Raw genomic sequence first — 26122 nt, forward strand, 5'->3', positions numbered from 1 at the left:
AAGCATATAGGTACAAGCAGGTAGCAGAGCGATAATGCTTATCCATATATCAGGCAGGAGTCTTAGAAGGGAATTCCACATTGCCGCTAGAAATGTCATTTCCCATTTTCAAAGATGACTTGAGTTTGATCAAAGTTTAGGACTCTCAGACTCAACAAAATCCTGATGGGGGACACCACGGGGTTTGGACAGTGTATTGCGTGAACCAATATCTTCCGTTCATTGCATGGGCTTTTGCTGTGGTCAGCAAGCAGCCTATTGATCTGGCCTGTCCCGTGACCTGGCTTATACTGTCATGGAAGACTAACCACGTCTGTGGCAGGTAGCCACCCTATCAGCTTTTTGTCACTGACATGTGCCCTTGGTTTTCTTTGCGGATTCTGGTGCCTGAGATTCCACAAACACAAAAACTTCTAAGACAGTACATTTCCCAGGACCTCACACTACTACTACTACTGCTAAAAAAAACAAAATCTGGCAAAATTTCTTGCAAGACCAGAATGAAAACTAGAATCCTTCAGTAGGTCTTGAAGAGCTCAACATGAGAAAGTGGAGCTTGAAATTTGAGAGGTTACTTACCTGGCAGTGACTCCTAAGAAGTTCTTGGAGTGGTGAGCCCAAAGAGCTCTGCTTTGGTACCAAAGGCCAGTCCTTGAGTCCTGGGGGGGTTGCTGCAGGTAGTGCACCTTTGAATTCCCACTTTTGATCTAGGGAATATCAAAAAGCAAACTAGAAGTTCTGTTAAAATTAAAGCAAAGAGATTTATTGAAGGAATAGAGCGATCCAGATTGATCAGCACTTTTTGAGGATTCACAAAAGCACTCCAATGAAGGGAATTTTTTGGTGTTTAAGTACAGAAAATCCAGGAACATACAAGGAAAAAATTCTGACTAGTTGGCATTTACAAAATTATGATTTAACAGACACCAGACAATTGTAAGCTCCCTTAAGCTTTTTTTTTTTTTGGTAATCATAGAATTTGAGTCAGTTAACTACTTCTTCTTTTTTTTTTTTAATTGTACTTTAGGTGAAGGTTTACAGAACAAACTAGTTCCTCATCAAACAGTTAGTACACACATTGTTCTGTGACATTGGTTAACACCCCCATGACACATAACACTCTACTTTCTCGACCCTGGATTCCCTATTATCAGCTTTCCTGTTCCCTCCTGCCTTCCATTCCCTGCCCTAGGGCCGGTGTACCCCTTTAGTCTTGTTTTGTTCCCTGGGCCTGTTCAATCTTTTGGTGAAGGGTGAACCTCAGGAATGACGTCATTACTGAGCTGAAAGGGTGTCCAAGGGCCATACTCTCAGTTTCTCTAGTCTCTGTGAGGCCAGCAAGACTGGTCTTTTTGCGTTAGAATTTTGTTCTAAATTTTTCTCCAGCTCTGTCCGGGACCTGTTATTGTGACCCCTGTCAGAACAGTCAGTAGTGGTAGCTGGGCACCATCTCATTGTACTGGACTCAGCCTGGCGGAGGCCGTGGTGGACTAATTTTTCCCTTGTATCTTTACTTTTCTTCATTCTTCCTTGCTCCTAGGTGGCCACTCACAGGCTTTTAAGACCCCAGATGCTACTCACCAAAGTAGAATGTAGAACATTTTCTTTATAAACTATGTTTTGCCAATTGAGCTAAATAGTCCCTGAGATCATGGCCCCCACAGCCCTCTGTCCAGCAGTTCGGTCCCTCAGGGAGTTTGGATGTGTCTATGACTTTGCCTTGTACAGGTTGTGCTGGCTTCCCCAGTATTGCATGCTCTCTTACTCTTCACCAAAGTTTCCACTTACCTATTGTCTGTTAAGTGTTTTTCCACCCCCGCCTGTCCCCTCTTGTAACCATCAAAGATTGTTTCTTTTTGTATGTAAGCCTTTTTATGAGTATTTACAGTAGTGGTCACATACAATATTTGGCCTTTTATGATTGACTTATTTCACTCAGCATAATGCCCTCCAGATTCATCCATGTTATGAGATGCTTCATAGATTCGTCGTTGCTCTATATCTTTGCGTAATACTCCATTGTGTGTATGTACCAGAGTTTGTTTATCCATTCATCTGTTGAGGGGCATCTAGATTGTTTCCATCTTTTTGCTATTGTGAACAATGCTGCAGTGAACATGGGTGTGCAAATGTCTATTAGTGTGACAGCTCTTATTTCTCTAGGATATATTCCTAGGAGTGGGATTGCTAGATCATATGATATTCCTATTTCTAGCTTTCTAAGGAAGTGCCATACCATTTTCCAAAATTGTTGTATCATTTTGCATTTCCACCACCAGTTCATAAGAGTTCCCATCTCCCCTCAGCCTCTCAAACATTTGTTATTTCCTATTTTATTGATTCGTGCCAGTAATGCCAGTGTCAGATGGTATCTCATTGTGCTTTTGATTTGCATTTTTAATGGCTAGAGATTGTGAGCATTTCCTCATGTGTCTATTGGCCACTTGAATGTCTTCTTTGGTGAAGTGTCTGTTCATTTCCTTTGCCCATTTTTTAATTGGATTATTTGTCTTTTTGTTGTAGAGGTGTTAGATTTTCTTGTAGATTTTAGAGATTAGATCTTTGTCTGATTTGTAATAGCCAAAATTTTTTTCCCAGTCTGTAGGTTCTCTTTTTACTCTTTTGGTTAAGTCTTTTGATGAGCATAAGTGTTTAATTTTTAGAAGATCCCAGTTATTTAGCTTATCCTTTGGCGTTTGTGTGTTGTTGATTGTGGCTTGTATCCTGTTAATGCCGTGTATTAGGGCCTCTAGTGTTGATCCTATTTTTTCTTGTATGAACTTCATAGTATTTGGCTTCATATTTAGGTTTCTGATCCATTTTGAGTTAGTTTTTGTACATGGTGTGAAGTATGGGTCCTGTTTCACTTTTTTGCAGAGGGACATCCAGTTTTGCCAGCACCATTTGTTAAAAATACTGTCTTTTCCCTATTTGATGGACTTTGGGCTCTCACAGAAGATCAGGTGGATAGATTTACATCTGGGTTCTCAATTCTGTTCCATTGGTCAGTGTATTTCTCCTTGTACCAGTACCAAACTCTTTTGATTACCGTAGCTGTGTAGTAGGTTCTGAGGTCAGGTAGTGCAAGTCCTCTTACTTTATTCTTCTTCTTCGGTAGTGCTTTACTTACCCAGGGCTTCTTCCCTTTCTGTATGATGCTAATGTTAAGTTTTTCCTTCTCTTTACAGAATGTTTTTGGCATTTGGATCAGTATTGCATTGTATTTGTAAATTGCTTTGGGTAGAATTGTTATTTTCACAATGTTGAGTCTACCTATCCATGAGCATGGTATGTTTTTCCATTTATATAGATAGCTTTTGGTTTCTTGAAGTAGTGTTTTATAATTTTCTTTGTATAGGTCTTTTACATCCCTGGTTAGTTTTTTTTTTTTTTTTAGGGGGTATTATAGATGGTATTGCTTTCCTGATTTCCTTTTTATAGTTCTCTTTATTGGTGTATAGGAATCCAACTGATTTTTTTATGTTTATCTTGTATCCTGTTTGTCTGCTGAATCTTTCTATTAGTTCCAGTAGTTTTCTCCTGGAGTCTTTCGGGTTTTCTATGTATAGTATCATATCCTCAGCAAATAGGGAGAGTTTAACTTCTTCATTACCAATTTGGATGCCCTTGATTTCTGTTTCTTGCCTTATTGCTTTAGCTGGGACTTCTAACACAATGTTAAATAGGAATGGTGATAAAGGGCATCATTGTCTTGTTCCTGTTCTCAAGGGGAATGTTTTCAGCCTCTCTGCATAATGATGTTGATGAATGATGTTGGCCACTGGTTTTGCATATATGCCCTTTATTGTGCTGAGAAATTTTCCTTCTGTACCTCTTCTATTGAGAAATTTTTATCAGGAATGGGTGTTGGACTTTCTCAAATGCCTTTTCTGTGTTGATTGAGATGATCATGTGATTCTTTTCCTTTTTATTTATGTGGTGGATTACATTTATTGATTTTCTAGTGTTGAACCATCCTTGCATGCCTGGCGTGAATCCTACTCGATCATGGAATATTATTTTTTTGATATGATGCTGAATTCTATGGCTAGAATTTTGTTGAGAATTTTTACATCTATATTCATGAGATATATTGGTCTGTAGTTTTTTTTTTTTTTGCGGTGCCTCTGCCTGGTTTTGGTACTGGGGTAATGCTGGCTCCATAGAATGAATTCCAAAGTATTGCATCCTTTTCTATGTTCTGAAATAGTTTGAGTAGTACTGGTGTAAGCTCCTCTCTGAATGTTTGGTAGAAATTCTCCAGTGAAGCCATCTGGGCCAGTGCTTTTTTTTTGTTGAGAGTTTTTTTTTTATTATTATTATTACCTTTTCAATCTCTTCTCTTGTTATAGGTCTGTTCAGATTTTCAACATCATATTGTGTTAGTTAGTTTGGATAAGTAGTGTGGTTCTAGAAATTTGTCCATTTCCTCTAGGTTTTCAAATTTCCCAGAGTACAGTTTTTCATAATACTCTATTGTGATCCTTTTTTTTCAGTTGGGTCTGTTGTAATGTCCCCCATTTCATTTCTTATTTAGGTTATTTGTGTACTCTCCCATTTTTCTTTTGTCAGTTTGGCCAGTGGTTTGTTGATTTTGTTGATCTTTTCAAAGAACCAACTTTTGCTTTAGTTGATTCTATTTTTCTATTCTCTGTTTCATTTATTTCTGCTCTGATCTTTATTATTTCCTATCTTCTGGTGGCTGTGGGCTTCTTTTGCTGTTCTCTTTCTGGTTGTTCAAGTTGTGTAGCTAATGTTTTGATTTTGTCCCTTTCTTTTTTTTTTTTTTTTAATGTATGCATCTATTGCTATAAATTGACCTCTGAGGACTGCCTTTGCTGTGTCCCAAAGATTTTGGTATGATGTGTTTTCATTCTCATTTGATTCTAGGAATTTTTTATTTTATCTCTGATTTCTTCAATGACCCAGTGGTTTTTAAGCAGGTGTTATTCAATTTCCATGTAATTGATTTTTTTTTTTTCCTGACTCTTCCTATTGTTAATTTCTACCTTGATGGCATTGTGGCCAGAGAAGATACTTTGTATTATCTCAGTGTTTTCGATTTTGTTGAGGGTTGTTCTGTGGCCTAAGAAGTGGTCTATTCTAGAGAACATTCCATGTGCTTTGGAAAAAATGTGTACTTTGCAGCTGTTGGGTGGAGTGTTCTATATATGTCTGTGAGGTCAAGTTGGCCGATTGTGCTCTTTAGCTCTTCTGTATCTTTGTTTATTTTCTTTCTAGGTGTTCTGTCCTTTACTGAGAGTGGTGTGTTGAAGCCTCCTACTATTATTGTGGAACTGTCAATTTTTCTTTTCAGTGCTGTTGGAGTTTGTTTTATGTATTTTGGAGCCCTGTCATTGGGTGTGTAGATGTTTATTATGGTTAAGTCTCCGTGATGGATTGTCCCTTTACTCATTACATAGTGTTCTTCTTTGTCTTTTATGGTGGATTTTGTTTTAAAGTCTATTTTATCTGAGATTAGTATTGCCGCTCCTGCTCTTTTTTGGTAGTTATTTGTTTGATATATATTTTTTTCATTCTTTGATTTTTAAATAAATTTTCGTCTTTGTTTCTAAGGTGTGTCTCTTGTAGACAGCATATTGATGGATCCTTTTTTTTATTCATTCTGTTACTCTGTGTCTCTTTATGAGTGCATTTAGGCCATTTACATTCAGTGTAATAATTCATAGGTGTGAGTTTATTGCTGTCATTTTGTAGTGCTTTTTTTTGTGGTTCTAAAGTTTTCTTTGTTCCTCTTATTCTCCTATGCTGAGTTCCTTTTGTTTGTGGGTTTCTTTTTTGTTTCTTTTGCTTTTGTAGATTTTGTTTTTATTGAGACTTTATGTTTTTCTTCTTTATTTTGATGAGTAGGTTTGTTAACTTTCTTTGTGGTTACCTTGAAATTTACCCTTATCTTCCTAGGTTTGAACTAGCTTATTATTACTTGGTATCGCCTTCCCTTCCTCACCATTAGAAAGTTCTATACCTATACCATTTATTCCCTCTTTTTGCCTGATGTTGTTGTCATTTACAGATTAATCTCTCTGGTTCCCTGTTGCAATTCTTTTGGTTTTGGATAGTCCTTGAGAGTTCATTTCCTGTGTCACTATTTGGCTGGTACAATCTTGCAACCTAGATTCAGGCTGTGGTCTGATGTTGTTTGTTCTCAGACCAAAGGACTCCCTTTAATAATTCTTGTAGGTTTGGTTTTTACATATTCCCTTAATTTCTGTTTATCTGGAAATGTCCTAATTTCACCATCATATTTGAATGGAAGTTTTGCAGAATATATTATTCGTGGTTGGCAATGTTTTTCTTTCAAGGTTTTATGTATATCATCCCATTGCCTTCTTGCCTGCATGGTTCCTGCTGAATAATCAGACCTTAGTCTTATTGTTTGTTCTCTGTATGTGACTTTTGTTTTTTGCAAGCTGCTCTCAGGATTTTTTCTTTGTCTTTGGTTTTAGCAAGTGTGATTTGATATGCTTTGGTGTTTTTCTTTTGGGCTCTGTCCTATATGGGGTTCGTTGAGCTTCTTGGTTGGTCAGCTTTTCACCATTCATGATATTAGGGAAGTTTTCTATCAGCAGTTCTTCAGTGATCCTCTCTGTGTTTTCCATTTTCTGTCCCTGTTCTGGAATTCCGATCACTTGCCGATTTTTGCTTTTGATTGTGTACTATATAATTCTCAGGGTTTCATCATTTTTCTTCCTTCTTTTTTCTGATTTTTCCTCAAACAAGGTTGTAGCCAAGTGTTTGTCTTCAATTTCACTGTACCTGTAGTCCATCATTTCAAACCTGTTCCTCAGCCCTTCTGTGACACTGTCCATTTTTGAAATCTTGTTGTTTATCTTTTGGATTTGTAATGGTTGTTTTGTATGGTTTCTAGTTATGAATTTATTTTGGCATTTTGTTCTTGTATTATTTTCCTGAATTCTTCCAATTTTTTTTGTCTGTATTTTCCATGAATTTGTCTGCCTTTTCCATAAATTTGTCTGTTTTTTCCTCATTTTTGTCTGCTTTTTGCTTCAACACTTGGATAGCTCTGAATATTAGAAATACGAATTTTCTGTCAGGTAGTTCTAGTGCCTTTTCTTCTATTGGAAGGTCATCTGGTGTTTTATTTTGGATGCCTACTGGAACCATCCTCTTCTTTTTTTTTTTTTTTTAATATGTTTTGATATTGTCTACTGTCTTTGGGATATTCGGTAGTTATTTTCTTCATTTCTTGATTGTAGATTTGCTCATTTCATCCTGCTTTTTTGTTTTATTTGGTTATGTCTGACCAGGCGGTGTGTGTGTTCTTTGTTGTTTGCTAACCTGTAGTCATGATACTTTTCACCTCCTTGTCCAGTTGGGGGGGGGGCAGTCACTCAGCTATGGTGCAGCAGGGCAGGTCCAGCTGAAGGGGAGGGGTTGGTATGGGTTTTTTGTGGTACGTACTAGGGCCAACAGGAATCAGTGCAGAGCAGGTCCCTGTAGGTCATGCCTGTGCTGCTCAGAGGCATGATGTTCAGCACATGGTGCAGGTAGAAAGGAAAGAGCAGAGAGGTTGTGACATATGGAGCTCATATGGTTATGGGAAAGAGGAGAGAGAAATAGGAGCCAAAAACAAACAAAAAGAGCGCAAAGTGAGCTTGGCATTGGAGTGAAGAGATGCGAACCCAAGAAATGGAGAGAAGCAAAAAGGAAAAAAAATGGGAAAAAGATCTGTGATGTGGGCAGGGTAAATCCAGGCAGCATGCACTTCTTGGCCAGCCGAGCCACCACAGCCAGCCAGGAAGCTCAGCGGTAGAGCAGCAAGGAGAGGATGGGGGGTGGGAAGCGTGTATTGCTGGTTACCGGGTTCTGCCTCTCCTGTTAGGAGCTCTGTGAAGCTGTTTCCCTGTGCTCCCTGTCAGCCAGTCTCTGACAGGAGTCCAAGATGGTGAATCCGTGCTGCATTAGCCAATAAGGAAGCTTGGCACGTATTTCTCCTCGCTCTCCATTCTCTGTCAGTTTTTTATTCCATTCAATGTTTGGCTGAGTTCTTTAGCTCTTCATTTGACACTTTGGGTTCCAGGAATGACGTTTTTCTCTGTTTTACTTAGTTTTTTGGGTCTTTGCTGTGGAGGGACAGCATGGTGCTTCTGTCTATGGTGCCATGTTCCTGAGTCAGTTAACTTTTTGTTAATCTATGGATATTTGGGGGACTGAATGAATACTCTTCCTGGGAGCAGGCTGTGAGAGGAAGGGAGGGGAAGGGAGGAGAGCTTGAAAACTTCCTGAGGTATTCCTTCTGGCTAGCTGACTGTCATATATATGTGTGTGTGTGTGTGTATGTATGTATATATATGTATGTATGTATGTATTCAGAGGGAGAAAGGGAGAGTACGTGTGTGTGTGTGTGTGTGTGTGTGTGTGTGTATGTATGTATTCAGAGAGAGAGAAAGAGAGGTTTATCTCTAGGAAATGTCTCACTCACCTGGTTGTAGAGGGTGGCAAGTTCCAGCTCTGTGGATCAGGCATCAGGCTGGAGGCTTCTTCTGACTCATGTAGCTGAAGGGCCTAATGAACCCAAGATCAGCAGGTCACATGGCATGCTGCTGGCTCATGAGCTACTGAGGCTGATGAATTCAAGATTGGCAGGAAGATGGCAGGTCGCTGGCTCACAGGCTGTGGAGGCTGACAAATCCCAAGATTGGTTGGCAATATGACAGGCCAGCTGAAGTCCCAAGAACTGGAGGTCACAGGGTAATGAGCCAGATGCAAGATCCAGAGCAAACAAAAGCCAGGGAGCTTTGTCAGAACATCCATATATATTGGATACAGGCCACACCTTTGAATGAACTTGCCTTATAGCTGATCAGATCAGATCACGATAATTATATCATTACATAACTGCCAAACTGTGTTATTACATAACTGCTAAACCACTGAGAATCATAGCCTAGCGAAGTTGACACACAACCTTAACCATCCTTGACTTTTCAAAATTAGCCAAGAATGATTCCGGCCTACATCTTTCGCAGAACCCTGTTCCGATGCCAGGGATCTAGATGTTTAGGGCTCCTTCATATAATTGAGCTTCCCAAACCTAGGTCTTTGTGTGACCAGGATGACCCTCTGTGTCTCATGGGTTGAGCAAATGGTAGCTCTTATGACAGCTCGGTGGAGGCAGCCTGAGACCTGTAAGCTCTGGTTACTGGCTCCCCCTTCCTCCTCTGGCTCTGGGGCCATCCTGATCTCCTGCAAATGGCAGTGCTTGTGGTGGTGGCTGCCAGCCTGGGCTCCCTCCCTCCTTTGAGGCTGCACATGCCTAATTGATGCTCTGGAAGAAACAGAACCCAGAACATGCCAGGAGCTCTGGAGCGCAGGAAATTGGAGATGGAATGTGAGAGAAGTGGCCAGTCCAGTAGACTCAGCATGAGGGAAAGAGATAGGGTTTCAGATAGTGCTGAGCTTGAGGCAAGCTCTTAAATAAAACAGCTGCAACCTTTTTGAGTAGATCCCTCTCCAGAACCCAGCTCCAGGGACACTTCTCATAACTCTGTTAGGCCACTTTAAGAGGCCTGACATCTTCATTCAAAACCAAGATATTTGGGAGGAAGAGGTGTCATTTAAATGCAAATGTTAACTTTTAACACCATTCCTTAAGAATTCTAAGTGCTACAACTTCAAAGCATGAGGAGAAGGGATGCAATTCTTATTGCACCATATGAAAAACAGCTCAAAGTTCATTTGTTTCCTACTGCCTGGTGGCGCAGTGGCTAAACATTCATCTCTTGGTAGTTGGCAGTTCAGATCCACCAACTGCTCATTGGAAACCCTATACAGCAGTTCTACTCCTTCTTATAGGGTCGCTCTGAGTTGGAATTGACTCTTCGGCAATGGGTTTTGATTTTGGTTTTGCCTATCTCCCGACACACACACACACACACACACACACTAGAAGAAGATACTGGACTGATCACTAATCTTGCACTTTGACCCAAACCCCAACTTGCGTTTTAAAATATAAACTTTGAGCTTACATGTTGGTGAAACACTGAGATCAGTATATAGAAATAATGAATCAAATTTTTCCAAAATGAAAATCATCTTATAGGGCTGTTTTGCACTCTATTATTGCCAAGTGAACGCTGTGTAAAAATAGAGGCAGGTCTACTTTGTCATCATGACATCAGGACAGTTATGCTTGCATCTTTTCAGTGGAGCACCTACAGGATAGGTGCCATGAAAGGACTATTTTGTTTAGTGGAACCAGAGAAAACACATTTCTTTAAGCTTCTTCCCCTTCATTGCTTTGCAAGCACCCCTGTTTCTTAGCCTGACGGCCAGAGCATCCCCACCTATCAATGGCTCTGGAAGCTTCCCCTAACCTAGTCTGCAGTGGCTTCAGAGGGAGTGAAAACGTGGAGGGTGGTACTAAGGTCACCTCTACCCTCTTAGGAGTGTGATATCCAGAGCAAAAGCAGAGGGAGTCTCTTTGCCCTTCAGCCAACACGAGGAACAGGAATTGTGGTGCTGGTGTGTATTCGAGGTAAAGATACATGCAATTTTATGGCAATTTACTTTGAATTGAGGACAGGTTCCTTATCTTTAGATGCAAAGGCATGATTGTGTTTATCTAAAAAGCAAAGCAACTCTCTCTGACTTTCCTGTTTTGGGTTATTATCTTCCTGTAGCATAATCCTCTCATTACAAGATCCTCTTGTGCAACTGGAACATTTCAGAGTAAAACAAGACACAGATACAGCAGTTCCTTACTTTTGAAGCCTATGAAAGTGGCTAAGGGATATTATCTTAGTACAGTCATTCCTGGTTGTTTTTTAAGATTATTCTCTAATTTACTGTTTTTTCAACAAGTCGTTTCATTTGAAATTTAGATTCTGTGGAATTCATTTGTATTTCTAGTGCTGGCTTATATTCTTTTCTTTGTAATGGTGCTGCTAAGATATGTTATATATTTTTAAAAGAGCAGCCCTTGAAATTTAGGAAGCATTTGGCCTACATGTTGCTACAGAGCCACGCATATTGAAATTTGTTTTCCTTTCATCTCCTTCCCAATAAAAGCAGCCGGGGCGGCTTATCCCTTTAGCTTCCTCAGAACTTCCTTTCAGAATTCCCGATCTATTACGGCACATTCACATACCAGAAACAAGATGCCTTTTCATGCTGTCAACCTTTTTCATCTGAAATGTAAATTAATTCTTGCTGGTATGCCTTGGCAGATCAAAGTCAGGGTATTAACCTTCCCAGGCTTTCTTTCTCCTAGTCGGAATCTGTCCCCAGGACTGGGCAGCGGCTGTTAGGAGGCCAGTGTCCCGTTATCAGACCCTCCTCCAGGCAGCTCTCAGTCTACAAGCCAAAGGCTCAGAGCCCCTTTTTAAATGACCATATCGTTATTTTAAACCGGGTGAGAAGTGATTTGCCTGGCTAATTCTTGAGAGATGAGCCTGCTCGTTTTAATTGTGGGCACTTCATTTAGATTCCGGGAGCTGGTTTAAGTGGTTCTGACAGCGAGTGATCTTGGTGAGTTAGAGGGAGGGACAGGGCTCCAGATTGGAAACCTCTCCACTCGCTCAGTGGGTCATCTCCTGCCTGTCAGTCTTTGAGGTAGGCCACATTTGCATTTTCAAAATAAACAGATGCCTTTCAAATACATGAGCTGGTGGTCTGGAGATCTCTGTGGGCCCAGGCAGTTCACCAGCCAGTGAACAAACGCTGGAAGAGAAAACAAACAGAAAAAAATACCCTCAGAACACAAGGATACATTTCCTATGTGTATAACACTACACCAGCAATAAAGGGCCTTTATGAGATGTGGGGAGGGTGTGGGAAGAAGGGCACAGGGAGAGAGAGCTCGGACCCTGAGCAAAGGCATAGTTCAGTTTCCTTTTCGGGGAAAAAAACAACTTTGAATGTCACCTTGGTGAGAATTGTTGTGTCGTGCTTTTTTTTTTATTATTATTATTGATTAAAGCTGATACTAGGAAAACCCACCCCCTTTAAATGTCAAAAGATTAAAAGCATGTACTTTTTATCAGAAAAATAAAATTGTACATATTAGTATTAAGATAGATGGAGTATTCTAAGTAACAGCTAATTAATAGTGTTTCTTTTTTTAAAGTTAACTCTTAAGTTTCAGAGAGTGGCTACAACTATTTATTCAACTGAAAAATGCATACATTCCTCAGTGAACAATATAAAAACAAACAACCTGCAGGGAATTTTTAAAAAGATCTGTAATGTCTCATTCATTATGAAAGCACTGGCTTTAAACTGCCCCTCCAATTCAAGACCTGATTTGAAAATGAGAGCAAAGTGGTAGGCCTCCTGACTCTGAGGAAACCTTGAGTAGGTGATGGTGGAGCCCTAGGGGCTGGGAATGGAATTTCAAAGAGTGTCTCCAGGGAGAAGCCATTTCTTCCAGCCCCTCCACATCCCTACAGAGGAGTAGGAAGAGCCCAGTGGTTTACAGCACATTTTCATCTCATTGCTTCGGTGCTGTGGAAATTGTTGTTTTCTCTTTGTCTCTGTTCTCTGATCGGCTTCCTACTTACTCTCCTTTTTGGCCTTGCCAAAAACACAGATGTTAACAGAAGATAACAATAGCATTAAAAATGATGGCAATTTCTCTGATGCCCTTTGGGTGGACTGCTTCCTAGAGCGTCAGCGGCCTTCCTTGAGCCTCTGAACAGGCATTTTAAACCCTTTGCTGGGTATGATGTGTGTGACCGGAGGTGCTTGAAACGCTGCTTTCAGTGGGGATTCTATCCCTCTTCAGCTCACACTTGGACACAAATTCTTGAAAGTTATCACAGCAACTTGACAGAGACTATTTCACTTCTTTTAGAAGCCTGACCCTAGGTCATAAAGGAACCCACTTTTTAGCGTTTAAAACTGTCTGAATTTTTAAACCTCTTTCAGGGTAAGGCCTCTTTTTAGCCATTTTAACTTTAAAAGGCTGTTTCCTCTAGCATTGTTGGTGGATTGGCAGTTACTAAGTAGTTCCAACCTTTTCCTGGAACTATATTTCCAGAATTATCCCTAGGTCTGCAGGCTATTTATTTCATTAATTTATTTATTTACCTGGTCTTTGTTAAGCACCTATTTTATGCTGAGGCAACCTTGGTGAACCAAAACCAAAAAAAAAAACCCATTGCCATTGAGTTGATTATGACTCACAGCAACCCTATAGGACAGAGTAGAACTACACCATAGGGTTTGCAAGGAGCGCCTGGTGGATTTGAACTGCCAGTCTTTTGGTTGGCAGCCTGAGTTCTTAACCACTGTACCACCAGGGCTCCCCTTGGTGAATAATGAGATTTAATTCTGGGCCTCAGGTTCTCTAACTCCAATACCAAAAACCAGTTGCTGTTGAGTCCGTTTCGGCTCATAGTGACCCCATGTGTGTCAGAGCTGAACTGTGCTTCATAAGGTTTTCCTTTTTTGTTCCTGAACATATACTTATTTATTTTTATTTTTGATGAAAATATATACAGCAAAACATACACCAGTCTCCACAGAGTTTTCAGTAGTTGATTTTTCAGAAGCAGATCACCAGGCCTTTCTTCTGAGATCCCTCTAAAAAAAAAAAAAAAAAAAAAACCCTCTAGGTGGACTCAAACCTCTAACCTTTTGGTTAGTAACCGAATGCATTAACTGTTTGTAACAGCCAGGGAGTATAAATGTAAGTTGGGTACTCCATATTGTGTTAACAGTCATTGGAAGGAGGTTCTGTAAAATTCCAAAGCGATAAAAAATCCAAAAACCAAACCCACTGCCATGTAATCAATTCCAACTTATAGGGACCCTGTAGGACAGAGTAAAACTGCCCTCTGGGGTTTTCAAGGCTGTAATCTTTATGGAAGCAGACTTCCACATCTTTCTTTCACAGAGTGGCTGGTAGGTTCAAACTGCTGACCTTCTGCTTAGCAGATGAGCACTTAACCACTGAGCCACCAGGCCTCCTCTCCAAAGCAATACAAAGAGTGAAATTATAAAACACAGCTAAGGATATGCACAGAAATCACCCATGCTTCTTGAAGGTAAAAATGAGTACTGTAGATATTTTGCATTCTGGTGGAATTGTACATAAAAAGATGGTTGATCACAAGCCAAACGACGAGGGGACACCACGTGACATACAATTGAGGGAAAATGTCTAGTACTTCAAACAAACACAAGGAACACAAGATGCCTCTGTCACTCCTTTCCGTGTGTCTCTATTTGTCTTTCTAATCTATTCCACTTTTTCTTCATTCACTCCTTTTTTATTTCATAGAAAGATTCCTGATCATTTAACATAAAAACTTAATTCCTCAAAGTCAGAGTTCTTGTCCAAGGACACACAGATGTGTGAGCAGACAAGTTCCAAACTCTTATTGGTCATCAGTCAGGAGTCAGCGGCTTGCTCTTTTTTTTTTTTTTGGTAGTCCAATCCACATAAAAGCAAAGAAACATCTAGGGGAAAGAACAAACTATTATATCTGGGCTTCAGATGAGTTTTTAATCGCAAATGAACTTCGCTGCCTTCCAAACCTTTGTTTTTTTTCTGACAGAAGAGTGGGCTCCCTTCAGGTTTATGCAAGAGGTCCTCCTAGGTCTACCCTCGTACTGTCTTGGTTTCTCCAGCTTTCCGTACGTCAGTAGCTATGGCTGATTTCTGACAGCCAGTGGCTTTTTACATTTTGGAGGGGAAAAATGTTTGGGGGCAAGACTTGTGATTTACTTGGGACAAAAGTGCCTTATCTCTTAGCATGATCAGGAAACATGGAGAGCCCGGAAGCATGGCTTAGAGGAAGTGGTTTACGGCAGAGATGGCCTGGTATGTGGCTTCAAAGCTTCTGTCAAGAACTTTGAAGTTTGGCTCTGCCAAACCTCACTTTGGCACAAACAATAGAATAACTTGGAATGCAGAGGAATATCCTTCACTGTGGAATCCAGTTATTGCCCATTCCAGAATTAAACATGCAGAGGGCAGGGTACTGTTCACCTAGTCCTCAGAGAGGAGACCACTAAGCCAGCGTACGTGGGCTTGAGGTCTGCTTGTGTCTGATGGCATTTTGACATGGACGTGAAATGTGCTTGAGGTGAAACTTTGGTACAGCAGTCGACACCCCCAGGACTTGAGATGAGAACTTTAGAGGAGGCCCCTGGTTGGAGCCTCTTTGATTTGGAGTCAATCTCTCCATTATGAACCTCACGCAGAGCTCCAAAGTCTGGCTCCAAATAAGTGGTGCCTGAAATGCTATCGGAAGCCCTGGTGGCGTAGTGGTTAAGTGCTATGGCTGCTAACCAAAAGGTCAGCAGTTCAAATCTGCCAGGCACTCCTTGGAAACTCTATGGGGCAGTTCTACTCTGTCCTATAGGGTCGCTATGAGTCGGAATTGACTCGACGGCAGTGGGGTGGGTGGGGAAATGCTATCTTCACCATTTCAGCATGGAATGGAGAACATTATTATGGTCAACAACGCTCTCACATTGCTTGTACTCTCTCTTTAATTTTCTTTTTTTTTTTTTTTTTAAACAGAATCGTGTTTTATCACATTTTAAAACCGTTGTTTGTAATTTAGGCTGTATCCACATAATAGTAAAGAAACATTGGGGTGGGGAGGGGAGAGAAATTAACTGTACTGTAGCAAGAATGGAAACCCTGGTGGTGTAGCAGTTAAGAGCTTTGGCTGCTAACCAAAAGGTCAGCAGTTTGAATCCACCAGGCACTCCTTGGAAACCCTATGGGACAGGTCTACTCTGTTTTATAGGGTCGCTATGAGTCAGAATCAACTTGATGGCAATGGTTTTTTTAATGGCAAGAATGGGAGTCCCTGGGTGGTGCAGTGGCTAACTTAGCACAGTGGCTAAAGGTTGGAGGTTAAGTCCACCCCAAGGTGGCCCAGAAGAAAGGCCTGGTAATCTACTTCTGAAAAATCAGCCATTGAAATTCCTGTGGAGCACAGTTCTATTCTGACACACTTCGGGTTGCCATGAGTCAGAACCAACAGCAACTGGCTTATGGCAAGAATAAGACTTTTTTTTCTCCAAAGACTCTTGTGAGTAGAAAGGCAGATTTTGTTTTCCCCTTTAACAGGTGAAATAGAAGCACAAGAGTTTAAATAAGTTGTCTCCCTTATATTCAGCATAAAATGGGACTCATTGAGGCCTAATTCTCAGGATTGTTGTGAAGATCATGTTGGTGTTGTATGCTGTTGAGTCGATTCCGATTCATAGTGACTCTATAGGACAGAGTAGAACTGCTCATGGGGTTTCTTAGGCTGAAACCTTAACAGGAACAGATTGCCAGGTCTTTTCTCTGTCGGAGCAGCTAGTGGGTTTGAACTGCTGACCTTCCGGTTAGCAGCCAAGCTCTTAACCATTGAGCCACGAGGATTCCTTCTATGAAGATTATAGCAGATTAAATGTACAAAGCATCCTGCACAGGACATGTTAGATGTTCAGTAACTGTTAGTTTCCTCTCTGTGTTCTCTCCTAACGTGAACATCACTGGGAAGAAAAATGTCTGTGAAATAATAATGTTGTAGTTTCAAAAAGATGGAACTATTTCATTCACTTTTAGAGAAAAAACTGTACCTGCCTGTCTTAGTTATCTAGTGCTGCCATAACAGAAATACCACAAGTGAGTGGCTTTAACAAACAGAAATTTATTTTCTCACAGTTCTGGAGGCTAGAAGTCCGTATTCAGGGTGACAGCTCCAGAGGAAGGTTTTCTCTCCTTTGTCTGCTCTGGAGGAAGCTCCTTGTCTCTTTGAACTTCTTCTGGGCTATTTTCATGTGGCTTGGCATCCCTCTTCCTCTCCTCTCTGCTTCTCTCACTCACTTGTTTAATCTCTTTTATATCTCAAAAGGGATTGATGTAGACACACCCTACACTAATCTGGGGCCCTGGTGGGGCAGTTGTTAAGTGTTTGGCTGCTAACCAAATGGTCAGCAATTGGAATCCACCAGCTGCTCTTTGGAAACTCTGCAGGGCAGTTCTACTCTGTCCTGTAAGGGTGGCTATGAGTCAGAAATCTACTCGATGGCAACAGGTTATGGTTAAATACTAACCCTTTCTCATTAACATAACAAAGAAAACCCATTCCCAAATAGGATTATAAACACAGGCATAGAAGTTAGGATTTACAACACATATTTTGGGGGGACATAATTCAGTCATGAACACTGTCAAATCTGAAATACATTTATAATAAAGTCTTCATAAAAGAATTTCCCAAGTCTTACGTATTTCCTGATGGGGAAAAATCTGAATACAAGAATAACATGTGAAGGAATTTAAGTGGCTTTGTTTTTGCAAAGAGCTGTGCTCCGTTGGTTCATTTGTATAGATAAAGATTTCAGTAACCTTAAAATTGTGAAGACTTAGGTGGGATACTAACTGGTTGCTGTTGAGCTGACTCTGATTCCTGATGACCCCAGCATGTCAGAGTAAAACCGCTCCATAGGGTTTTCAGTGGCTGGTTTTTCAGAAATAGACTGCCGGGCCTTTCTTCTGAGGCACTTCTGGATAGACTCAAACTTCTAACCTTTTGGTCAGCAGTTGAATGTGTTAACTGTTTGCACCAACCAAGGACTCCTGGTGGGGGTTGCTGACACCATCCCCCTCCCCCTGCCCCAGTGGTTTGAGGCTGTCCTGCAACTTGTTCTGAAAGATAGCAAGTCCTGTCCCTGGCCCCACCCCCCAAAATCAGAAATTCTAAAATCCAGCTGTGAAAATATCACCCAGATTTGCTGTCTGCTCGTGTAGAAAGCAAGTTGTCTTTCAGATGTCTGAAGAGTTGGAAGATCTTGCTGTGCCTATCATGTTTAACCCACAGTGACGGATGACTGGCAGCATAACAGCTGAGCCACAGCCATTTGGCCAGGAGTTCAAACCCCAACACGACGAGACGTAGCAGGATCACGGTTTGATTTGCTTTGGCCATGAAGTCTGAATCACCAAGTATAGAGGCCGAGGCAGGGGTGACAGCTGGCAGCCATTTTCGTCAATAAAGTTGTGACGGTTGAGGTGTACAAGCAACCAGAGCCTGCTAATTTCATAGACTTTGAGCCAACTGCTTAGTGTCAAAACCAGCTATGGTCAATGATGCAAATCGTGAAAGGAACCTCGTCAGCAGCAAATCTCCTCCCACTGGACTCCCTCTTCCTAGTGGGCTAGGAGCAGATTGGATCCTGATTTCCAGGAACAGATCCAGTTTGAGGAGAAGGAGGCCTCATCTTTTTATTTTTTTTTTATAATGCTGGTAACTTTTTTTAATGTCAAGATTTATTGAGGTATAATCTGTATACATAAAATCCAGACAGTTCTATAAAATTCGACAAACACAGTCAGGTAAGCACTTCTATAATCAAGAAAAAGAACTTTTCCATCACCCCCCAAAAGTTCCTTCATCAATCCTTTCTCCATCCCCAATCTCTGGCAACTGCTAATTGGTTTTCTCTGTTTGTATTTTTGCCTTTTCCAAAATGTCAAATCAATGGAATCATATAGTGTGTAGAGTTTTGAGTCTGGCTTTTGTCACTTACATAATGCTTATGAGAGTCATCCTCATGGTTGTATTTATCATAGTTCATTCCTTTGAATTGCTGAGCAGAATTCCCTTGTATAGATCTACCACAATTTTCCCCATTTGCCAGTTGAAGAGCATTTGGGTTGCTCCCAGTTCCTAATGATTGTGAATAAAGCAGCTATGAACGCTTGGAGCTTTATCTTTTTAAGAAAAATTTAAAGGAAAATAAATAACTTTGCTACATAGGAAACCACAACTGTACGGGGCAGGGACGAGTCTGGTGGTAGGATTGTCTCCTTCTTGATTAGTAGACAGAACACCTCTTTTCCTAACATCTTAGCAGTTTATAGTTTTAACAAAACACTTTCACTTATTTTATTTCCTATAATAACATAGTAACTCCGAGAAGTAGGCTGGGGATCCATTTGCCCCATTTTATTGATGGTGCCTAGGAAACCCCACTACAATCCAAGTTTCCTAACTCCTGATCTGCTGCCCTTCACCCCAAAATATTTTCTGAACACCCCATATGTGTAGAACATTCTGCTAGGTGTTTGGGGGGTAGGTCACGAAAACACCTTGAAGAATTTGTTTTATCCCATCGAGAGGGGACAGTCTCTTATGGAATAAGGACCAACTCACCTGCCACAGGCTTGAGAGGAGTACTAAGTTAGGGGCAACCAGCACAGCACAAGAAGCAAACAAGCTATCAAGCTATTTGCAATCCCTTTTGGAAGCAGGTAGGGCATAAATTATAAAGAAATAAGTCCAACCTGAGACTGATGGGAGCAAGAGGAGAATGGAGTGACAGATCTTAAATGCTCAGAGGGGAGGGGAATTTACTAGACGGTGATGTTCCAGGGCAGGCAAGAAACTGGTTTCTAGGATAAGGAACGAGCTCCCTCCTTAGCTTCCAAGTTAGAGAAAGCAATTTCCAGGCACAACTTTCTTTGAACTTATTTGAAGTTTGACTGGGATAATGACTAGGGAATTAAGTAGTGGAGAATCAAAGTGGAAAATGGTCTCATAGGCCCAAAATTTCTTGACTTGTTTGGTATGGTGGAGATGGAGGCCAGGATTTCTGATGCGGCTGCAGGAAAAAATAAGAAAGGTGTCAAGGAGAACCTAGTCTTTAAGTCAAGAATTTTACTTGCTTGGTGCAGCTTTTGGTGGCATTTTCTGGTCTGACCTCCCACAAGTTTGCCTCTTTATGTTCTGATAAGATGGCTGCTGACCAGCTGTCACTCCAGCCAGAAACCACATCGGCTCCTTGTGAAATCTGCCAGCTCCGGTTAGGAGGGCTTTTGTGCTTCATCTGTATGTGTCTTCTCTGCCAGGTACAGTTGGCGTCCTTTGCCAGGCCTATTATGGGGGTGGAAAGCTCACCCAGCCTATATCACCAACCAGAAAATCTACCAAGACAGTGTCCCTCCTGGAAACAATGCCTGGGTCTGTCCTAGGGTGGGTCATCAAACTCCAGGCCAGGCCAGAGCGCCCACCAGCAGCAGCCAACACATGGGAAAGAATATGGGAAAGTCTGAATTTTTACCTCCATTAGTAAAGGAAAAAAGAAGACAATAGGGTTTAATGATTTTTTTTTTTTTAAATAAATGTGGGTAGCACCATATAATACTCAGGAGTTCAGACTTCGGGGTGTAAAGTTGCTTGAGTTCAAATCCTGGCTCTGCCACTCTTCAACTGTGTGACTCTGGGTAAGTCATTTAACTTCCCTGTGCCTCAGTTTTCTCAGCTGTGAAATAGGAATAATAGAGATATCTACCTTTTATGGTTACTCTAATCAAAAGGTCGGCACTTCAAACCCACCAGCCATTCCGCGGGAGAAAGATGTGGCAGTCTGCTTCCGTATATAGATTTACAACCTTGGGAACCCTGTGGGGCAGCTCTGTTCTGTCCTATAGGGTCGCTATGAGTAAGAATCTACTCGACAGCAGTGGGTTTTGGTTTTGGTATGGTCGCTATGAGTCAACATCGACCCGATGCCAGTGGGTTTTCTTTTATTTTTTTGGTGTGAGGATTAACTGAGTTAATTTTTGTAAAGGGCTTAAAGCATAACAGTGGTGATGGTCATTGTTTGCCATCAAGTCAGCCCCTGACTCATGGTGACCACATGCACAGCAGGCTGAAACGCTGCCCAGTCCTACACCATCCCCATGACTGGCTGAGGATAGGACTGTTGAGATCCATAGGGTTTTCATTGGCTGATTTTCAGAACTAGATCACCAGGCTGTTCCTCCTAGCCTGTCTTAGTCTGGAAGCCCTGCTGAAACCTGGTTGGCATTATAGCAACACACAAGCCCCCACTGACAGATGAGCGGTGGCTGTGCATGAGGCTCGTTGAAGGGGAATGGAAGCTGGGTCTCCAACATGGAAAGTGAGAATTCTACCACTGAACCACCACTGCCCTCTCTGAAACATAATAATCCCTACATTTGTGTTTGTTAAATAAAAATAATGGACCTTTCTCTAACTCCTCTTCCTCATTTCCCCCCTACCCCCAGCCAAATCAAGCTAAATGCACACACTTGATCTTTCTCTTTTTTCTAGTAATTTCAATCTTTAACATCTAAAACTACTCCCTTAAATTTTTCAGAGTGCTTTCACTTCTTTGACCTCTTTTTATTTTTACTCCTTTAATTAGAATGCAAGTTCCATGAGGGTAGAGACCATGTCTCTTTAAATATACTCTGAGGCAGCCTTATTACTTACCATGGGAATGTTTACTGGGTCATCTTAAAGGAATGGAGAGATGTGGGTGCCACAAGGCTAGGTGTTGGAAGATGATACCCGAGGTAGGAAGTCAACAAGAAGGGAGAGGAAAAAAAATCCCATCTAAGGAAATAAGAAAGGAGAAAGATCAAGGATCCCAAATATTCTAATATGGTATCTCTGGAAGTACTTACTGCTGGCAGAATTAGAAACAGCCAGAGCCAGAAGAAAGGTGCAGGAAGAGAAAGAACAAGGTCTAGATCATAGGCCACGGAAAAAGGAGATGGGGACAGAGTTAGGATTGACTGTCTTGGGGCAGATCCCAGAGAATATCTCCTTCAGGAGAGCAGGGGCCCTGCTGGCAGTGTAGCTCCTATCTAAAGCCAAGGGATTCAGTTGGAAAGAACCTGCTTTCTCTAGATACCTGAGGCTGCCTGAAGATATCCCATCCTAGGCCTTGAGGATAATGGGGAATGGAACAAAGAGACATGACAGCCAGGAAAATCCCTTCAATATTTCTCCAAAACAGGTGTTTATCAGCATGAACTAAGCTGAGTGAACAATGAAAAACTTCAGTTGTGGTATCCCACAAAGGAATGTAGTGTTTTGACTGTCTTTTAAAACCCTGACAATGTGATAAAGGTTGGCTGTCCACCCATAGTTGTTCTGTGAACAGGGCTGCAAGACAAAAGGCTGAGAAGGGCACTCTGGAGGGGCAGAAATATGAAGGAGCAGCCTCCTGTGAGAGACCTCACCCCCTTTTAACCCCCCTGATGGTAGCAACTGGCAAGGCAATAGGAAAGCCATCCAGTGGTTGTCAAGTCCAGAGCCCTGGCCTGATATACTTGTAACCTTTGTCACACAGTTTCCCTTGATGGATATGACCAGTGAGACAGAGTGGTTACCTGAATTACCCATTACCCAGCTAGTAGGGACCTAGCCAGGACAGTTATTAATTCTCCTATTCCCTTTCTAACCACACTGTATTAAATCTTAAAAATAATTACCAAATCCATTGGCGAGAAGCATCACCTTGGAGCCTCAAATCCTAAGAAAAGTGTGGTTTTTCTCTAGGCAAATTTTATTACCCAGTTAGATAATTCATTTAAGTGTGGGAGCACAACCTTAAGACCTTCATCTTTTGCTTCAACCCACAGGGCACCCTTCAGACCAAAGCAGCGATCTGAATCCCACCCTCACTGGGGAAACCCAGGGCAGTATTCAGTTTCAAGACTGCCATGAGCTAAGTGACCACAAAGGTGTGTTCATTAGAGGCTTCGGGTGGGTGTCCTCTGTTCAGGTGCATTCCAGGGACAGTTCCAGAACTGGACAAGATCAGCTGATTTGGACCCTCTGCTCACCACCCTGCCATTTTTTTTCCCTACAGTGACAGCTGACTGAATTCAGGGGCAGCCTTGCAGGAAACCTGTAAGATGATTTCACAGAAGGGCAGAGTAAATAGAGACCAGCTGCCCTCTCTTCCCACTTATACCTGTTCTGTGGGAGGAGACCGGTCTAGTTGCAGCTCTCCTCAACAGCTGCTTCTCCTCAACCCATACTCTTGGGGCAGGCTCTGACAGGTTTGTATCTGATTTACCATAAGACTAATGGAGGTTTAACTTCTCAGGAAAATCTTCTGCCATTCAGACATTGATACTTAGACCTCAGGCTGATGGAAAACATTCATGAGGGGAAGGGCCACAGTGGGCCAGAAGTTAAAACTCCAGTTTCTGCTCTCAGCCCTCCATGAATTAACATAGCTAAGCTTCAGCATCATTGTAAAATGAGAGAACTGGACCACACCAGTGGTTTTCAGACATTAAAAAAATATTATAATCTCTCCTTTTTTGCCCAGTTTGAAGGTGCCTGGACTTCTGCTTGAAGAAAATCTGTGATTTTTTAAATATGAATTTTAATGCTATTGCTGGCATTTTATGGAAAGTGAGGATGAGTTGCTCTGGATTTTGCAGTTGTTGTCAGGTACTGTCAAGTTGATTCCAACTCATAGTGACCTCATGTAACAGAGTAGAACTGCCCCGTAGAGTCTCCTAGGCACAGTCACTAGGAGTCAGAATCAGCTCAACAGGAATTTTTTTTTAATCTTTATGGGAGCAGATTGTCAGGTCTTTCTTCTGTGGAGCCAATAGTGGATTTGAACTAACACCCTTTGGCTAGTAGCCAAATGCTTAACCATTGTACCACTAGGGCTCCTGGGTGTCTTTTTTTTTTTTTAATAATTTATTTTATTTTTGTTGTTGTTGAAAATATACACAGCAAAACATACACCAATTCAATAATTTTTACATGTACAATTCAGTGACATTGATTGCTTTCTTTGAGTTGTGTAACCATTCTCACCCCTTTTTCCGAGTTTTTCTTCCCATTAACATAAACCCCCTGGGTTTCCTATCTAATCTTTCAAGTTGCTGTTGTCAGTTTGATTCCATATTGATAGATCCTAAAAGAGCACAATGCTCAACGCAGACATTCTTTACTAAAAAAAATTCTTTACTAGTTAAGCTAAATTTTGTTTGGTTTTAAGAAATCTTCAGGATATTTTTGGTGTAAAGTTTAAGGTTTAAAGACTATCTCAGAGCAGTAGTTTTGGGGCTCTTCCAGCCTCCATGGCTCCTGAAAGACTGGATTCCATGAGAATTTAAAATTCTGTTCTACATTTTCACTCTTTTGATCAGGATTCTTTATAGAATCTTTGGTCAAAATATTTAGTGGTTATAGCTGGACACTATCCAATTCTGGTTCCATGGCAAAGGAGGCAGTTGTTCGTGGAGGCAATCAGCGGCATATTACATTTCTTCCTCTTACTCCTGACTCTCCTTCTTCCTGTATTGCTCCAGGTGAATAGAGACCAATTGTTGTGCCTTGGATGGCTACTTGCAAGCTCTTAAAACCCCAGGCACTTGATGCAACAAACTAGGAGGTAGAACAGAAGCACTAAACATGTTATTAGGCCAAATCACCGGAATATCCCGTGAAACTATGACCCTAAACCTCCAAACCAAGGAACCAAATCCCATAAGGTATTTGGTTGTGTGTAAGCGGCTTCATCAGTTACTCTTTTTTTTTTCTGTTGTTGTTGGAAGCATGTCTATTACACAGCTCTTGCCTGTTCAACTTTTTACCAGTGTACAGCTTATTGATAGCAATTACATTAATTGACTGCGCAACCCTACCCTTAATCAATGAGATTTTTCCATCACTGTAAGCCCAAACTCAGTACACCGTAAGTAATAACTGCTCCCCTTCTTCCCTCCCTCCTGCCCCTAGTAAACACTAATAAACTTTGTTTTCTATACATTTATCTGTTCTTGTATTTTTATATGACTGTCCTTTTGTGATTGACTTATTTGCCTCAGCATAATGTCTTCAAGCTCCATCCGTATTATAGCATGTATCAAGACTTCATTTATCTTACTGGCTGAATATTATTCCATTATATGTATGTACCACATTTTGTTGATCCATTTGTCTGCTGATGGACATTTAGTTTGTTTCTACCTTTTGGCTATTGTGGATGGTGCCGCAGTGAACACTGGTGTACGTTTATCTGTTTGAGTTCCTTCTTTCAAGTTTTTTGGGTATATGCCTAGGAGTGGAATTGCTGGATCATATGATAGTTCTATTTTTAGTTTTTTGAGGAACCGCCACACCGTTTCCCACAATGATTGCATTCCCACCAACAATAGATAAGCATTCTAATTTCCTCATATCCTCACCAACATTTGGTATTTTCTGTTTTTTTTAATTTTTTAATTTTATCTTAGCCATCCTAGGAGTAAAATGGTATTTCCTTAGGGTTTTGATTTGCATCTCTTGGATGGCTAATGACATTGAGCATCTTTTCATAGGGCTCCTGGATTTTCCAGTAGAGTTTGCAGTTAGTTTATCCAACAAGCCCAGCACCACTGCCCAGCACATAGGCAGGGAGACTCTGGGTACTTCACATCTGTCTTAGTTATCTAGTGCTGCTGTAACAGAAATACCACAAATGAGTGGCTTTAACAAACAAATTTATTTTCTCACAGTTTAGGAGGCTAGAAGTCCAAATTCAGGGTGCCAGCTCTAGGAGAAGGCTTTCTCTCTCTCTGTCAGCTCCAGAGGAAGGTCTTTGTCTCTTCTAAGCTTCTGTTCCTGGTGGATCTTCATGTGGCTTGGTATATGTCTTCCTCCATCTCTGCTTCTCTCACTTATTTTTTTAATCTCTTTTATATCTCAAAAGAGATTGACTGAAGACATACCCTACACTAATCCTGTCTCATTAACGTAACAAAGACAACCATTCCCAAATGGCATTATAACCACAGGCATAGAGGCTGGAATTAAAACACATGTTTGCGAGGGGAGGGGGGAACACACGATTCAATCTGTAACAGCATCCTTTGGAGTCTGCCATCCAGTCTATTTTTTTTAAAGAAATACTGAATGGGAGCTTACTTTGGACGGTGGTTAGGGAGTGGCAGCAAAAGAGAAGGAAAAGTGAAGGGAGCAGCAGTGTTTCTTGAACTTGAGGAAACTTGGGGATGGAGTCAATAAAAGGTTTTTCATTTTCCAAGGAGGATTCAAAAGAAGGGTGTCTAGCTGTTACCATTCTATGGCATGTTGTTGTTGTGTGCCTTTGAGTCAATTCCAACTTACAGTGACTTCATGCAATATAGTAGAACTGCCTCCTAGGATTTTCTTGGCTCTAATCTTTACAGAAGCAAATTGCCAGGTTTTTCTCCTGAAAGGCCACAACCTTTAGGTTAGCAGCTGAGCATGTAACCGTTGCACCAGCAGCGTTCCTCTGGTCTATGGCATAGACCACCTTTTGTCACTAGGGGAAGTCACAAATATGCGGTCTCTGGGCTGTAATCAGTACGGAGCTG

The 26122-nt window shown here is 41.2% G+C and overlaps 1 protein-coding gene across 1 annotated transcript in view; it reads left to right on the top strand.

The window, feature by feature from the left end:
• MYO3B (myosin IIIB) overlaps window positions 1-26122 on the top strand; it is a 575113-nt gene that overhangs the window by 381333 nt on the left and 167658 nt on the right. The window contains 1 exon segment of the mRNA XM_049887401.1: window positions 22397-22498. Coding sequence (XP_049743358.1) covers window positions 22397-22498 — 102 coding nt within the window.

The sequence above is a fragment of the Elephas maximus genome, chromosome 6, assembly GCF_024166365.1.
Source record: "Elephas maximus indicus isolate mEleMax1 chromosome 6, mEleMax1 primary haplotype, whole genome shotgun sequence".
NCBI classification, from domain to species: domain Eukaryota; kingdom Metazoa; phylum Chordata; class Mammalia; order Proboscidea; family Elephantidae; genus Elephas; species Elephas maximus.